We start from the raw sequence: 17051 nt of genomic DNA on the forward strand, positions 1-17051 counted from the left end.
TCAGTTGAGTGGACTCAGTTGAGTGGACTCAGTTGAGTGGACTCAGTTGAGTGCACTCAGTTGAGTGGACTCAGTTGAGTGGACTCAGTTGAGTGCACTCAGTTGAGTGGACTCAGTTGAGTGCACTCAGTTGAGTGGACTCAGTTGAGTGGACTCAGTTGAGTGCACTCAGTTGAGTGCACTCAGTTGAGTGGACTCAGTTGAGTGCACTCAGTTGAGTGCACTCAGTTGAGTGCACTCAGTTGAGTGGACTCATTTCTCTTATGGTGAAATGAAGGGATTTGTAGCAGGCAAGGGGTATATGCTTGGTCAGTACGAACAGCTCATCTATTGAGTTCTAACTCATTTGTCTGCCGTAGTCTTAATTGTGCCCATAGCTAATGTGGGCCTTTCTGTTGGTGGTGAGAAATGTTTCTGGGAAAATGTGAGCTTTCTTTTTTGGACTCTTTGTGCTTAGCAGAAAATGCTTCTTTACAACAGTTTCAGTTAGTTCCCTGCTTATCAGTTCAGCTGACTCCTTGCTACTTGCTGAGCTGATTCAGAGATGCGTTTTTCAGTATTTGTAGTATATTGAGCCTCCCAGAGCAGGAGGACAATTACCCTGAAGAAAAAAAATAAGCATTCAAAGTAATGGTAATTGATTGTTAATAGTAGTCCTTAATATTGAGTATTTTTTCCAAATTAGAATGGAGCTGAGTTGAGAATGACTAACAGTCTTTGTAGAACAGACCTTAACCTACCCCTTTGGCTGTTAAAAGGAAGTGCATTTCATAGCTGTGTCTTGAGAGAAACTCCTGCCTTTTTCAGTAGAGAACTGTTTCAGGCTGCTCAGACTGTGTATGAAAACAATCCAGGATTCAAACCATCCATATCACTAGCTGCTAATGGAACTTTGCTAGAAAGTTGTACTCTGAGTGAGATCCCAGCATAAAACCTCCTACATATATTAATGAGACGAATTCTCGGGGGAGAGTCTGTACATCAGATAAGGCAAATGCATGAGGAAGCAGAACTGAAAATATTCTCAAGAGTAAAACTGAGAGGGAAGCAAGTTGGATACTCTCTCATTTTCTTATGAGTTTGTTTCTCCTGGCTCTGTGATGATTCCTGACATTCCCTACAGCAAGAGCACTGGCATTTTGTAAGACTGAGTCTGGTGCCCAAGCCTTTGCCCGCTGCCTTCAGGCTGCAATGCAGGGTGTGTCTTTTTGCAGTGCTTGCTATGAGCTCTTGGCATCATTTTAGAGCATTTGACACTGGATTATGAGGTCCAGTATTGCAGGTTGATTGTTTGGGGTAGGGGAAGGATGGGAGTGATGTGCTGTATTGATGAAAGTGGAGCTGGCTATTACAGACTACAGGCTCCTCTTTACTTGCTAGCTAAGATGCAAATAGAGCTGCAGAAGGAATGATGCCTACTGTTCTCACTTCCCTTTACTCACCCTGACGACTGTTTAAATTCATGTTTTATAGCTCTAGGATTGGTATGTTTTTCACCTCTTCTGACTTCCCTTGCTGCTGACCCTCAAAAAATCCCCCAACAAAACCCAACCCAACCCAAAAAAACAACAGAAAAAAGCAACAACAACAAAAAAAATCCCAAGCAAAACCAACTAACCAACCAAACAAACCCTTTAAGATGCTTAACACCAGGCACAGAATTCAGTTTTTGGATGACAGTGAGCGATAATGAAGTTGCAGGAGTATTTTTAATACACTTGAACAGGATTTTCTTATGGATTTGGTTTTCCTTGGTCGTAGTTTCTAAAAGTTAATACTTACTCGTGGATGTGTGTGTGTGTAGCTTATCATGACTAGAATGCTCACAGATAGCAAAGGAATAATTTGATTCTAATGCTGACTTCTGGACTGGTTCTAGTAAGGATAGTTTGGAGGCTTTTCCTTGAACTAAAATCAGAGTGTAGAAACTTTTAGAGTCATCATTTCTGTGAGTTCCTCTGAAGGGTGTGTGGTAGGTTGTACATGGGGGAGAGTTCTGTGTCAATATTGCAGGAATGAGAAGGATCCATTCATGAGAGCTCAAGAAACACACTGCAGTAGGAAATGGTCATGACTATGTTTCTCTCTTTTGCTGAAGGGTAGAAATTGAGGGAATCTGTATTTAAGGTGGAAAGATTTTTAAGGTCTTAAATAAATTTTAAAACTAGAAGATAGCATTATAATATTAAAATCTACTTGGCTTTAGCTTGTTAGGCAGAGATATTCACTATCTTGAGCCCCCAAATCTTGTATTTGTGCTAGAGAACCTCCCATTATCATGTGCACAGTAATAATGTCTTTTCATTTTTGCTAATGCCCAAGTTAGTTCACAAATGGAGCTTGTTTTAAATGAGCTAATTTGGTGTCATTATCAGTCAATATATCAGTCAAAAGTGGCTTGTGTATTGCTGATATTTGGAAGCTTTTGCTCTAATGAAGGCACTGGTCTATGTAAATATGTGCTTTATGTAAAACACATACACCTTTTACTCTCAAGGACTTATTTAATTCACTTTGTGTTTCATGACATTTTTACACTTTTTTTTTTTTTGAGGAAAAGCAATTATTGTTTCTAAAACAATGCATTGTTGCTGGTTTTTGCAACATTACAGTGAATATTTTTTTTCTTATCCTACTTGTTTAGGAGAGTGCTAAACCTAAAAATTTGCTGAAAATTTCCTTGACATACAAAAAGAAATAGTAACTTGCACATTTTTCCCCTGTACGCGTTTTTCATTATAAGAAAGATTTATGATTGGTAATACGACTCTATGAGTTGAACCACTTTCTGCAGAGCATTATTTCAGCACCTAAAGCAGCAGGAATGATTGGAATGCATGTTTTGCATTTTGATTTCCATCCTATAATGTTGACCTTTAGTTTTTCTTCATTTTTGTCATGTTTGCCTTTCTTTGTGCTTAATGGGTATCAGTGTTGCTTTTTCTTCATATTGATAATAGGATTCAGTAACTTCTGTCTTCGTTCACTGGGAGAGATAAATGCTTTAAACCTTGATTAAATGCCATGTTAGATGTTGAGTTATTATTAATAAACCCACTGCTTTAAAATCATGCTTAAATCATAGTGTATTCTTTATGTTCCTGTGGTACTGCTGACTGTATTCAGTATGCATTTCTGGTGCAGCTTTGATTGCACAGAGTGAAATGGAAAACATTGTGAGAAGAGGGGATATTGATTTTTCTCCTAGTTAAGCAATGGTTTTCCAAGTGACAGAGCTCAATTATATTATACTGGTTATTGGACTATTTAACATATGCCTTTTTAGTGAAGTGATTCTGGCCAGTAATGTCCTATATCTTAATTAAACCAATATTTTGAGGGCAGTTGGATAGAACATACATTTGAAAATGTAAATGTCAAGTATATTGTACCAAGGCTTATCTGTTAAATACTGCAAGGTTACAGCCCCAATGAGGCTGCAGGGAATAATAACAGTTGTTCAGCCTTTTCTTTTTCTGTTGCTGTGTAATTAGATCATGATGTTGTCCATTTGATAACTACCAGAAAGTGTAAATTAGAGCATGTTGGAAGTGGATGTAAGAACATGGTATTTAAATTTTTAATTACTGAGATGGAGTAGGTGCTCCATGGGAGGTCAGCCTGAAGGCCTCTCCCAGAAGCCTTGTCAGACAATTCCGCTTCATGGTAAGAAAAATGCTGAGAGAGGGGAAGTGTCTTGAATGGCAAAGACGGCTTAGTCACTTAAAGGAATTAAATGCACTTTTTAAAATAGGTGAGAAGCTGGCAATGTGGCATGGTTTGCTTTTTTAAAGGGTATGGGCTCTCTATATCCTTTTTATTTTGAGATATCCTGATTAGTGCTGTGTGGTCATATGAGCCTGTGTGTGTAGAGGGAATCACAGTTTCTTTCACCCAAGCAGCAAGCAGTACATGGCCTGTTTGGGAAGCACTGTATAGATTTACTTAAGTGGGTTGCAGTTTCTATATTGATCTAAAACCATTGCAAATAAAAATAAAATTAATGGTAAGAGGATCTCATTAACCTTGTTGATTTATACATGTTAAGAACTCTAAAATGCTGCTTGCCAGGTCTTTTGTTCCAGCTCTTTCTCCCTTCCCTCATCCCCAAGTAGGCACCAATGCTTACCACTGCCAGGTAATGTAAAGCATGCAGAGCAGAACAGTCAGTGCTGTCAACTGTATCAATACAATGCAGACATGTTTCTCTAGAGCTGGAAATATTGTAATAATTTAGGAAGAATATTATTTTTTCGGGTTGTATGTTTCTATGTCCATTAAATACTGAGGACAGTTCTGAGTTTTAAAAACTGACCAGGACAGTGATTCATGCCAAAAGTAAAATAGGGGTGGTTTACAATTACTTTCAGAAATGTTTTTGGAGTAGATAAGAATATACTGGTATGGTGAAATATATATATGTAAAATATACTGGTGTTATCCCAGTGTAGTGAGTCAGTGTGATAGAAATAGCTTGCATCTTATACACCAGCACACTTTTGTATTCCACTTGGTTTTTCCTACCTTAGTGTAGCTCTCTGAACAATTCTTAAATGTAGAATGTAAAAAATTTAAATCTCTTTGAAGTTAGCAGAAGAAAGCAACTTTTCTATAGATGAGCAATCAAGATAAAAATATGACAATCTTTGTCTGAGGGATAAGTAAGCGGCTGTCCTGTTATCTCAGAGCTTCTGTGTTGTTTTGCAGGATGTGACCTTTCAGTTCTGTGAGCACACGATAAGGGTATTGGTAGCCCTGATTCTTTCTTAAAATAATGCATAAAGACTAGGGAGAAGAGGAAAAACCAAAGGCTTCACCTTGTAAAGTTTGATGGTATTTACCTTCACGCTCGCAATCCTTGATTGATAGCGTATGTGTGTGTGCCATGGCTGCCAAATGCAGATGCATTTCTCTTCTGGCTACTGCACAGATTTGACACAGTTTGGACATGTAAGGTTTCTGTTCATCTGGATTGGTGAAAACTGCCAGCTGAGGGGAGCTTGCTGAGTGATTGGGCAGTCTGAGTGTAAACCTTTTGTTTTGGAGAAAGTTTAAAAAAACAAAAAAAACCCACCTCACCTTACTTCATGCAGCTATTTGAGCTCTTTCAAGAGTTCTGTTCTATTCTATGTGAAAACAAAATTGTGCATCCAAGCAGATTAAAAAGAGGAAGCAGCAGGACTATCCTACCTCGCAAAGATAGATTAAGACTCTGGAATTTTTGAACATTTTGTGATATTTCTTGAGTTCCTTTTTTTTTTTTCCCACCCAACATAAGGATCCTAAAAATAAAAGCAGAAAGCATTAGAGTTCCTCAAGATTATTGCTGTTTTATGATCATTCTTCTAAAAAAATGCACCCAACCTTTTACACCTTGCTTAACCAAGGTTTTGAAGATATCTCCTTTCTGTCTTAAAAGTGGGATTATGATCTATTTGAAGTATTTTACATAATAAATGTAACCAAATGTCTTATAAACACATATGGTTTCAAGATTCACTAAAAAAAGAGAAGAAATAAGCCAATTTAATTTATAACCAGGAGATTTTTTTCTTTTGACAGTGCCATCATGCCATCAATATTGACATTGTGAACCTGTGCTTCCCATGCAGCTACATGAGCCACTGTGAATGGAACGGGGTTGCTTATGCTCTGACAGCTTTGTGATTTGTAATCTGCTTTGCTGTCTTCCAGTTAACAGAACATCCCCTCCTAAGGAAGATTCTCATTGATGTCTTGCTACTCTACATGCACTTTGCACTGAAGATGTAGCTCTGTGTGGGAAACATTTCCACACAGACATGTTACATGAAAGACAGGTACAAAAAGTAACCTTTTAATCTGACTGACATGGAGCTGTCCCATATGAAGCACAGGCTCCAACTCTGTTGACCTTTTTGCATGTCAGGGGCTACCTATGCCAGGTGTCCTATTGAACTTAGGTGAATTATATGCACACATAGTGTTCTACGTGCCCACATACATTGGAAGTTTTTGTTTACTCCCCTGTGGGAGTTGTAATTTGTATGGCTAAGTCTTCTCAAGAGGGAGTAATTTTCAGATTTTGAACTGAACATTGGGTTCTGAAAAGCTAATATTCCCACCAAAATGGAAATCTGAAAGACATGTCTTCTCTAGCTTGTTACTGCTTGCAGCAGTGGTGGTCTTCGTTATCTAGAAGCTCTTTTAATGTTTATGCCTTGATAACTGAGGACAAGAAATAGTATTACCACATTACTTCGTTAATTTTTTTTCCAACAAAAACTCTGTTTTGTTGTCATTGCCAATTTTGGCTAGATCCTTCTTGCCCATATCCTGACAAGTTGGCATCGGGAGGAGTCCAGCAATCAATGTCTCTGGGGGAGAAGGGTGTTGCCTGAACTGGAAGAATACAGGGAGCGAGGCAAGGGCAAGATGTGAAGAGTGTTGGTCCATGCATGTACCTGTCAGTGTGGGAGGGAAGAGGTTTTGGGCTGCATATGGAGAGCTGGAACGAGTCAGGAGAAACAATGTTTTTCTTGGATTTATTTTTTCTCATCTACAGTTTTTGTTTCTTCTGAATATTACTGAGGATACTGGACTTGTATTTCTTAAAATATTACAATGTTTGCTGTCTCTTAAAATTATGATAGTTTACTTTTGGTCTTACTGTTAATAATATTTTCTCTCTAGAGAGATTCTGGGTGGTGAGAGTAAAGAATTAGTAATGCTGAAACTCACATATCTGTTGATATATGGGGATTAATGTGCTGTCTGGAAAATTATAAAATCTATTATAAAGAGCTTGAGGGACTATATTCAGACCTAGCTATTGAAAAAAATTTAGGCTTAAGATGGAAAAAGTGTTCAGCCCTACTGTGTTGTGTACTGAGGGTGGCAATTTAAGTGCTGAGTCCTGCACTTGGATCACAACAACCCCATGCATTGCTACAGGCTTGGGGAAGAACATCTGGAAAGCTGCTTTGCAAAAAAGGACCTGGGAGTGCTGGTTTACAGTCAGCTGAACATGAGCCAGCAGTGTGCCCAAGAGGCCAAGAAGACCAGTGGCACCCCGGCCTACACCAAAAATAGTGTGATCAGCTGGACTAGGGAAGTAACTGTCCCCCGTACTCAGCACTGGTGAGGCCAGACCTTAAGTGCTCAGTATGTTCAGTTCTGGGCCCCTCACTACAAGAAAGACATTGAGGTGCTGGAGCAAGTCCTGAAAAGGCAACAAAGCTGGTGATGGTCTTGAGAGTAAGTCCTATGAGGAGAGGCTGGGGGAGCTGGGGTTGTTTACCCTGGAGAAAAAGAGTCTCAGCGGAGACCTTATCACTCTCTAAAACTACCTGAAAGGAGGTTGTAGCAAAGTGGGGGTTGGTCTCTTCTCCCAGGCAACTAATGACAGGACAAGAGGACGTGGCCTCAAACTGTGCCAGGGAGGTTCAGGTTGGACACCAGGAAGAATTTGTTCACTGAAAGGATTGGAACAGGCCAGTTTTGTCTTGGTTTGAGACAATTTGGAGGGGCGGAGACCTCAGACAGAAGTCTCCTCTCTTGGATTCAATACCCCTGATTTCTCCAATACAGAGAGAGAGATCCAATATGCCCAGATGTAAATGAAAAAATAACTCTCTACCAAGAAGAATGCCAATAACAATAATGCTGATAAAACTGTGTTAAACCAACCGATGAGGAAAAACTTCCCAAGCCCTGCCCACTGGACCAAATTGAGATGGTGGCCGGCCTCCCTCACATGTGAAAAACACATGTGGCCACAGGATAGAGACAAGATGGCTGCCCTTCCGTGTGGTTTGCCTCACCCACACCCGGTAGACCTTGCGGGAATAGTTGGAGAGTCAGCGCTGTCAGGAAATGGCAAATAGCTGGGATTCGATACCAGTAGATGCTTGCGTGGTGCTGGAGTGAGGCTGCGGTGCCCTACGGGCAGTTGGAGCAGGGCTACTGACCCCCCGGCAATGGGAAGGACCCACAAGACACCCATTGGATCCAGCAATGAGACTTGGTTGTTGCAATTTTGATGTTCATTGATCGAAGTGGTGGCTGTTGTCCTGTCGAAGGGGTGGTCGCAGTCCAGATCCATCGTGGAGGTGGTGGAAGCCCCGGGTGAAAGGGTTGGAACAGAGCTGCCCAGGGAGGTGGTGGAGTCACCATCCCTGGAAGTTTTCAAGAAATGACTGGATGTGGCATTTAGTGCTATGGTTTAGTTGATAAGGTGATGTTTGGTCAAAGTTTGGACTCAGTGATCTTGGAGGTCTTTTCCAACTGTTATGATTCTATGAATTAAAGTAAAAAATTGGTCTCGGTCCATGAGCTGTTGGGCTGTATGCCCTAATGCTGGCATTAGCTCCTATCTCTATTCTTGTCTTGCCTATACATGGCATTTAACTGGGAGATGTTTGGTCATTGTTTAGTCGGCACTCAGATGTGGCAACCAGCCAGTTTGAGTAAAACATAGGATGCTTGTTAGGGCAAACTAGAAATGTGCCAAGTCTTGTGTCTGATGGCGTCAGGAAGGCAGTTGTTTCAGCTGCCGTTCACTGGTGATTTTGCAGAAAAATCAGTATAACATGTTTCCAAATCAGTTATGGTCCTCAGGAGATGCCAGTGTTTGGTAAACTTGTACTCTTGCTTTTTGTCTGGTATTCATTTTGTAGTTATATGAGTGTGTATTACTAGAAAAAGTGGGATTTTTTTGTTTTTCAGGCAGACTGCTGGAACTTGGGATAACTACGTCCCACAGTCAGTCTTCATCTCTGTGGTACTGTTCTTGTCCAGACATATGCCTGACTTACTTGTGTCTTACTACTCTGTTTTATGAAACCGGGTTGATATGTTCTAGCTCACAGGAAATACCACCAGGCTGAATCAGTCTGTTTGAAACACTCTGTTCAGGCTCATGTACTGAGAGTGTCCCAGGAGTGTGTCATGTACAGACTGGGGCTGGTGCTGATGGCTCTTAGTTTTCTGGAATGCATATTAACTGTATTTCATGTACAAAAACATCTTTGCATACATATGGCCAACAGAACAGTTTATTTCTGAAAAACAGCATAGCTGTTACTGCTACTTGCTGATTCTGACCTAGGAAGTCTTCTCCAGGCCCAAATTAGAGTTTCTTTGGGCTTGTTTGTGCCTGTGACATCATTTATGCAGACTGTAGGCTTTGCTATAATGCCAAGTATGAAACAGCATCTTGTGAAAATTATTTTTGCACAGCTATTTTTAACATTTTAAATAAAAAACATTTTGTACTCATTTTCAGTGCACTCTTCTTTAAAGTTTCTCATCAGTTAGATTTGATTTTTTATGCATATCAGCCCTGATAGTAAATACTTTCTTAAACTACATTACTGCAACTTCTGAAAAAATCCATTTATATGATATTTGTGTCATGATGATGATGCCAGGCACTTTTCCTCCTCTTTACACAGTCCCTCTGCTGGATTTGAACTCTGAAGAACTGTTTTGGATATATGTGCTTTCTCCTGGTTAATATGTCCTGAGCTTTCCTCACAGATCTTAAAAGAGGCCTTATAATTTTTTTGTCAAATACATTTCTGTTAACCTTCTTAAAAGATTAACTGCTTGAAATTAGCAGTGAATAAAATAGATTGATTTGGAGATAAGGACTCAAATTCTTCTGTACTTTTCTAGGGATGCACTTTGTAGGTATCCTATGAAATTTGAATTCTGCAAGCATTGTGAGCAGCTTGAAGATAGTAATGGTTGCACAGGATAAGAAATGTGGGGACAAAATTTCTGACATGCTGGGCAGGTGCTATTCATGTTTTGTTTTTCAAATTGTGGTTTTAGAAATGTGAAAGGTGATGTCCCTACTAAATTAAATGTAGGACTGGAATTGAGGAATACAGGTTTCTGTTCTGTTTTACAGATTTCTGGAGTCACTGCATGGGCTTTTAGTCTCTTAATAGCCTGTTACAGGCACTATATTCCATCATGAAACATTGGGGTGCCTTGGAATGCTAAGTAATATAATTTGGACATTTGTGTGGAGATGGAAACAGACTATCAAATAATTTTATAATAAAGCTTATCTGTCCAAGAGAATAAGTAGCTTCACTGTGTCTACTCTAGGTTTCTGTCCATATCAATTAGTGTCTGTGTCTCATTACTACTGGGGTGAAGTTGCAGAGTTACACTGGTGTGACAGCAGTTCCAGTTATTGAGGATCAAACATAATTGTGTTTGTGATATCTTCGTTTCTAAGTTGAGTTGCAATGAGTTCTGCCAGGATTTGCCATGTTATATTATTTGTTGAAAGTAGAAGACTATTTTTTTTTTTTTTTTAAAGTGGTAATGCAAGCACAAAGCTGTAAGGCCTTTCTATCCAAGCATTTTTTTCATGATCTTTTAGAGTATTTTTCTGCTTCCCTTGACTTGCAGAGACCTTTGGAGTGCGCTAGTGAAAATGCAGACTTCCTGGCACATTAACTCTCTTCGATTTTCATCCTTCCTATTTTTGAGGGCATGCTTAGGAGTGGTTCACAGATCACCAGGTGGTCCAGGCCTGGAGGTGAAAGCCCATAATTTTAGACATTTTTTTCCTTAAGTATTTCGGGGCTTCTGTGGTTTTGCTACATGTCTGAAATTTTACTATGGGGAGAATGGGGTATATGGAAGGAGAAAATAGGGTGTTATCTTAATAATGTTAATTATTAGGGTGTTAATTATTAGGGTGTTAATAGGGTGTTGTCTTAATGTTTTTACGAGGTGATCAGCATACACATGTATGTGAAGTCCAAGGATTTTAAAAAGTGTTTGATCACTATAGTATTGAAAAGGTCATAATACAGCACTGTGCAAACATGTAGCTAATCATGTACTCATGCCAAAATGTATTGCTGCAGATTTCCAAGTACTGGGTTTATTATGAGAGAAGGTGGACTTAGAATGAACTCTGAAAGATGCCTTCCGGGAGGAAGCCCAATACTGGAGGACTTTCAGAAGCACAGGAGGAAGCTTATGCCACACACACAAAGTTCAGTCTTGTTCTTGAAGATGTTATATTCTTTTGACTTTTATTTTGTACATTATTGACAGGGAACATAGAATGGAATTTATTGATGGAAAAAATAAAAACTTCTTTTTTATAAATTCACCATAGCATTTTTCATGAATGTATGCCAGTGTTTGATATTTGTTTTCTTTCAATTTTTGACTAAAAAAGTAAATCTGGTGCTAGGATTGAATTTACCTAGTAAAATGTTGGAAGTATGTCATCCAAGTCCTATTTTTTCCTTTTTGGCACCTTAAAATAAAAAAGACTATTGTGGATGTTTTACATAAAAGTGATATCAGAAATAGAGTAATTCAATGCTTTTTATTTCAAGGAAATAAAAAGGTCCAGGAAAATTATCAGGGTCCAGTGAATAACCAGTACATAGAATTATAATGGGAAAACAAGTCAATATATCATGTTTAATGCTTTACATGTAACATATTCTAAACTATTTTTTTTCTTGAATTCTTCTCAAGTCACTGTTTCCCAACTTTAACTGGCTAATAGGCAACTCCTCTGAGTGGTTATCAGGCTGTGAACCCCATCATGTTTGGCTCTCCTTGTTGGCTTCAGTTTTAACTTCTTAACCTACACTCTGAAGATCTTTTGACGATCTCTTGAACAGTGCATTGCTACAAGCTGTAACTTGGGAAGCAGAATGTGAATTCCATTTTGTCATCTTGCATAGAGTGAGGATAATTGCACACTACTTTCCCATAGATGTGAAGGTTCTGGATGCTTTCCATCATCCTTGCACCTGATGGTATATGGGTTCTTTAGTAATAGTACATTTCAACCGTTGTTTTACAGCTCTCAGCATATTTTTTTTCTTTGTAGAGAAACCAAAGTACCATTGGTTTAATAAAAACATTTTCAATAATTATACACACTAATGCACTTCCTTTTATTGTGGTCTTAATGATACATAACCCCTACTGAATTTGTCAGCCCCAGTCAGCCATAAAGATAAACTGAGGAGCTGTAATTTTTAGCAGAACATTTTGAAATATGAGCAAACTGAAAAAATGACTGTTATTACAAATAACAGTCTCTGCAGAACTGGTATAAAACTGTACTTAAATCTAATATAGAAAATCACATTGTGGATCATATGTGAACATTTCTAAATGGTATCTACATCTGTTGTGTTTTTCTACTGACGACATTTACTTCAGAAGTGCTTTTTTGTTGTTCATGTGTGTACTTTTAGTTTCAGTAAGTGAGCAAGGTCAAATCATATTGCTATTCTGGGAGCAATTTTTTTTAATTGTTTATCTGCAATTTTTTGGTGGATGAGCAAGAAAGTCTATTAAAGTATAGAATAACAGTTTAAATTAGAGTGCAGTTCTTGTGTTAGGTGCTGTAGGAGGCATATCCTTATGGTAAAAGGTACTTGTTAGGTATTCTGGGAGACTGTATCATTCCTTTGTTGAGCCATTTTCTCTCACAGTGATACTGTGTTGGTACCATATAATGAGCAGCAATCCTGTCTTTCTCCCTCTCATATTAAAGTGAGATACAACATGAACCTGTGGGGCTTTTATTGCTGCATTATTCCTTTTACTACTCAATCCTTTAGAAGCAGTCAAGCAATAACCAGGCAATGGTACATGCAAAGACAGTTTGACTTTTGCCAAGGATTTAAACATTTTAAACCTTGCTTTGAAAATGCCGTAGCTATATGTTTTCCATAAACATAGAACAATGGGCTTACAAACTTGAGAGAAAAACCTTTGTGTGGGTGACCAAAGCTATTGCTCACATAAGGCCTCCAGGCATTATTGACTTCTGGAGGCCATGACTTGCACCAACATTGGAAGGTGTCTGGACCATTAACCCTCCTGTCATGGTGTGCTGAAGTCACCTGCCCACCTATTGCAGCCTGTCCCTGCTGTTAAGTGGTGAGTTTGAAAACAACTTGGTTCTCCCCATTGTACTTCGCAGCACAGGGTCTTGTTTGTGGTCCTGACAGTTTTGTGGATGTGCAGCCTGTTTGCTGCTGCAGGTGTCATCCCTGTAGGAACCCAAGATGAGGGAGCACTGGGTAATCCAGGAGTTGCAAGAGACATTGTAGTTCTTTTGATGAGGAGAATGAACAGATTGATAGACCCCATGCTAATACATCACTTCCAAAGGTCTAATATTTATGCAACTCATTAAAAATAAAATACTAATTTATGTAGGTGGAAGACTGATGAGGGAAGGATTGATGTGTCCAGAAGCCTGTCTTTTTAAAGAATATTTATATTAGTCTATTAAGTAGTTTACCTTTCTCTATAAACCTTGTTTCTACAAATTTACATGAGTTAAATACTGTCATGCTATAGAGTGGCTTTTTCTAGTTTCTTTGGTTTGTCAGCAAGCCTTTGTATCAACTCTTATGTTTCTCAGTGTAAAATCGATTTGCTTTTAGGGGAAATCAGTTGAGCCAGAGGTAAGCAAGTGGGAGAAAAGTTTCATTTGGTGAGCTTTGATGAATATTGTATTGCTGTTTATGGCCTGAAGCAAACATCATTCAACTTAATAAGTCTCATTCAAGTGTATCGAGTGGGATGTGGTTGTTTCCTGTTTTGTTCTTTTAGAGACACACAGAGTTCAATGTGTCAAATTACATCTAAATTTAGGGCAACAGTCCTTTAATAAAAAGTATTTTTTCCTTTGGACATTCAAACATTTCATGTTCCTTATGCATTCATCCACTTTTCGTTTGCATTTTGTATAATATACTGCTTTCTCCTTGGATTTCTTGGCAATTTTTTGTCATTAAATCACTACACTGAGATTAAAATCTATTCTTTAACTGAAAGATATATTTATCTGATACTTGTTTTGTGTTTTAATGCAGCCCATATTTTAAGATGAAAAAATAGTGGCTTTTTACTATATTAAAAAATGCCTGGTAATACCAGAGCTGGTGATGGGTAGTGCTGTTAGTAATTGGCAAATAACATTTCAACAGAGTATCTTTGAATTGTGAAATGAAATAGTTTCTTTTAAACAAAATGACTGGACATATTGTTTGCAGGGAGAGGGAGCAATAAAAAGAGGAGACAAGGTATTAATAACTGAGGAAAGTCATCGCTCATAGAAACATTGCTATTTTTTATTGTGTATTACAATCAATACATCAGATATCTGTTTTCAGGCTTTTTATTCTTGCTATTTTGCCCTTTGTTTATCTGCCAGTTGAAATCGTTCATCTAGGAAGGATGGATGTATACAGACCAGACTATTTGACTACTCTGCATCAGTGGGATTTCCATTTGGCTTGCTTGCAGTGCAATACTGAAAGCTTTTTCACTGTTTTTCCTGAAGTTCCTGACTCTGTTTATCTGTGACAAGACAGTTTTGACTGTTTCCTTGCAGATCTGCAAAAGACAATTTGACTAGCTAAAGGATAGTATACCTAGAACAATTAGGGGATTTGAAAAATTACCTTGTTTTTTATAATCTTAAACTTTTAAAAGGCAAAAGTGGACTGAGTTAAAATGCCCAATTTACTAGAATATGGTGAAACAACAGAAGAAAACCTGTATTCTTTTAGAAATTTAAAAATAGCTGAATTTCTTTTAACATTTCATTTTTAGAAAATGCAGAGTGCTTCTCTACACATACAGGTATTCCTATTTATTTCTTAGTTTTAAACATGTTTGTTTTGGAACAGGATGGCTGCTTAGATTCTTGCTAACTTTATCCATAAAGTGGAAACAGTAAAATAAAAACAAAAGCAAATGATTTTTCTAGAGCCAGTGTGTCACACAAAGAGCCATTCAGAAACTCCTGTTGAGCTTTAAGTGGACTCCTGTGTCAAATCTGAGCAATAAAGAGCTTGATTGTAGATGAAGGTTCATCAGTTTTCTCCAAGTAAATGAAGCCATTTGTATGTTTTATTACTTTAGGATTGAAATATCAAATTGTTCTGTTGGGGAGAGGGAGAACAGAAATTTCATGCTCCAAATTAAGAGATTCTAAAATACAAAATACACAATGGGTCTGTTCTTAGGATATTTTTTGCTTATCTGAAGAATTATCTGCTACAGATTGAGCAGCTTTTGTTGTAAGTTACAATCAACTTTTTATTTTTTTATTTTGCCCTTTTCTATCTTTCTCATTTCAAAGTGTTTGCTGTAATGAAGAAGCAACCTCACCTACTGGCTTAAGTGTGTGATGGAAACTACTTTAACATTACTGCAAGGATATATGCAATAAATATTTCTTCAATACCACTGGAATTTAAAAAAAAATTGGAATGAATGTTTTTTGCTTTGGTTGTCATTCTGCTTGGTGTCATGTCTTCTGCTAGCATTGACAAAATCTGCAGCAAAGTACATGTTGCTGCTTGTGGGGTTGGAAATAAGTAGATTGCAGGGACCAAGACTACTTGGATCTCATCATGGAGGAAAAATACCAAGGAAATGCTGGGGGATGGTGAAGTTGAAGACCTCTGCTCATTCTCCTTACCTGGAAGATGAGTAATGACAAGGAGGGTATTGAAACCCTTGAAGTTCATTGTCTGCCACATCCATGTCTCTTGTGCTAGTACAGAGAGACAGGAAAGACAGAGAATACAATGCTTTTTCCAGGCTAGTACCTTAGTGGGTAGGGAATGATTTCGGAGAATTGCAGGGTAGAAATAAATTACTGTTAAGATTGAATCCTCACATTGCTCCTCCTGTGTTGAAAATCTCATCCTGAGGATGTAAGAAGATTATCAAGGCCTTTCTGTACATACCTGTAGTGGTGTTTGCCCTAAACAGACTTATATTTCCACTTGCTACCTGGCTTTCAGTATGATCATTGTTTTTATGGAGACTATTTTACATATCCAGCAAAGCTAGCAGGATTAATTTACTTCTGAGCCTTTATTTTTGAAAATTTCAAGGGTCCTTTTCAGTTCAAGTTTTCTAAACTGCTTAATATGTGAACTTTCATAGTCTAGTTTTGCATCTGTTTAACCCTCTACACAAGTTAGATATTTCCTAAGAGGATAGGTACATAGTCCCAAATCTTCGTTCGCGAAGCCTAGCCATGAGGTACATAGTATTTAGCTCCCTGGCTAATGACACTTGTCTGTCTTTTGAGGAAAATTTTCCTTAATATTGAAGAAAAAAAGGAATTTGTAAGAAATGTGTTACTCAGAAAACCAAACTTTCAGCTCAGGCAATCTTTGCTTCCTCATGGGGGACTTGTACATGTTGGTGTCCTTCAGGTGACTGGTGAAGGAGATCCTTGCCAAGGCGGGCTCCTGTTCCACCTGCCTTTTGAATCCTCTCATCCTGGGAGCTGCAGAAAGGAGGTGTTGCTGCAAGGAGTGTACAATGCCATCAGTTCCTTCCTTGTGAATCATGTTTCTCCTTGTCAGTATGTTGCCATTCTTGCTCTGAAGTAGCTCAAAGTCTCTTGTGGGGTTTGCTGCTGGGTGATGACACGCTCCCAGTGCTCCTGCAGCCTCTGTGTGCCTGTGAGAGCTGTGTAGGCTGGCACAGTGTGTGCTCCACGTAGGTGCATGTTGGCAGTCAAAACCCCTCTAGCCAGTGTCTTCGGAGAGGTCTTGCAAATAGAACTGGCCAGGAAGGACATGCAGGACAGTCTTCCTGCTGGCCTGCCAAAGGGCTGAGGGCTTCTGAGAAATGTTAATGGCATCCTTCCTTGCAGAGCTTTCTGAAGCCTGGAGACCTCTTGAAACCAAACTCTTCTAGTGTTTCAGATGAGCAACTTACTGGTGCTGATTCATTTACTTTACCATTAGACAGAGTCCATTAGTCACCTCCCTGTCCTGAGGGCATGAGTTGGAAGCTGCCAGGTACTGGGACCTCACCTCAACTGTAGGTGCAGCCTGGTGGTGTGTGGGGCTTATCTTTGATACAAACCTCATCCCCTGCTATTTTTAATTAGATCTACTTTTAAGTATAATATTCTTCTGGTGGGAGGGACAAAAGAGGGCATTTTATTAGGTTAGAGCATGAAAGTGCCATCTATCATGCTGCTCTGCTAAAATAGAATTATCAAATTTTTAATGTTGCTGTCT

General features: G+C 38.7%; 1 protein-coding gene across 13 annotated transcripts in view; it reads left to right on the forward strand.

The window, feature by feature from the left end:
* PARD3 (par-3 family cell polarity regulator) overlaps positions 1-17051 on the forward strand; it is a 450340-nt gene that overhangs the window by 107875 nt on the left and 325414 nt on the right. The window contains exon 1 of one of the 13 annotated variants that reach the window (XM_017820198.1): positions 5787-5819. The exons of the other annotated variants lie outside the window; for them this stretch is intronic. Within the exon in view, the coding sequence (XP_017675687.1) occupies positions 5802-5819 (18 nt within the window). The 5' untranslated portion in view covers positions 5787-5801. Of the gene's footprint in view, positions 1-5786; positions 5820-17051 lie in introns of those variants that run through there. 13 annotated transcript variants of the gene reach the window in all.

This window comes from Lepidothrix coronata, unplaced genomic scaffold (genome assembly GCF_001604755.1).
Source record: "Lepidothrix coronata isolate B3197 unplaced genomic scaffold, Lepidothrix_coronata-1.0 Scaffold80, whole genome shotgun sequence".
NCBI lineage: Eukaryota > Metazoa > Chordata > Aves > Passeriformes > Pipridae > Lepidothrix > Lepidothrix coronata.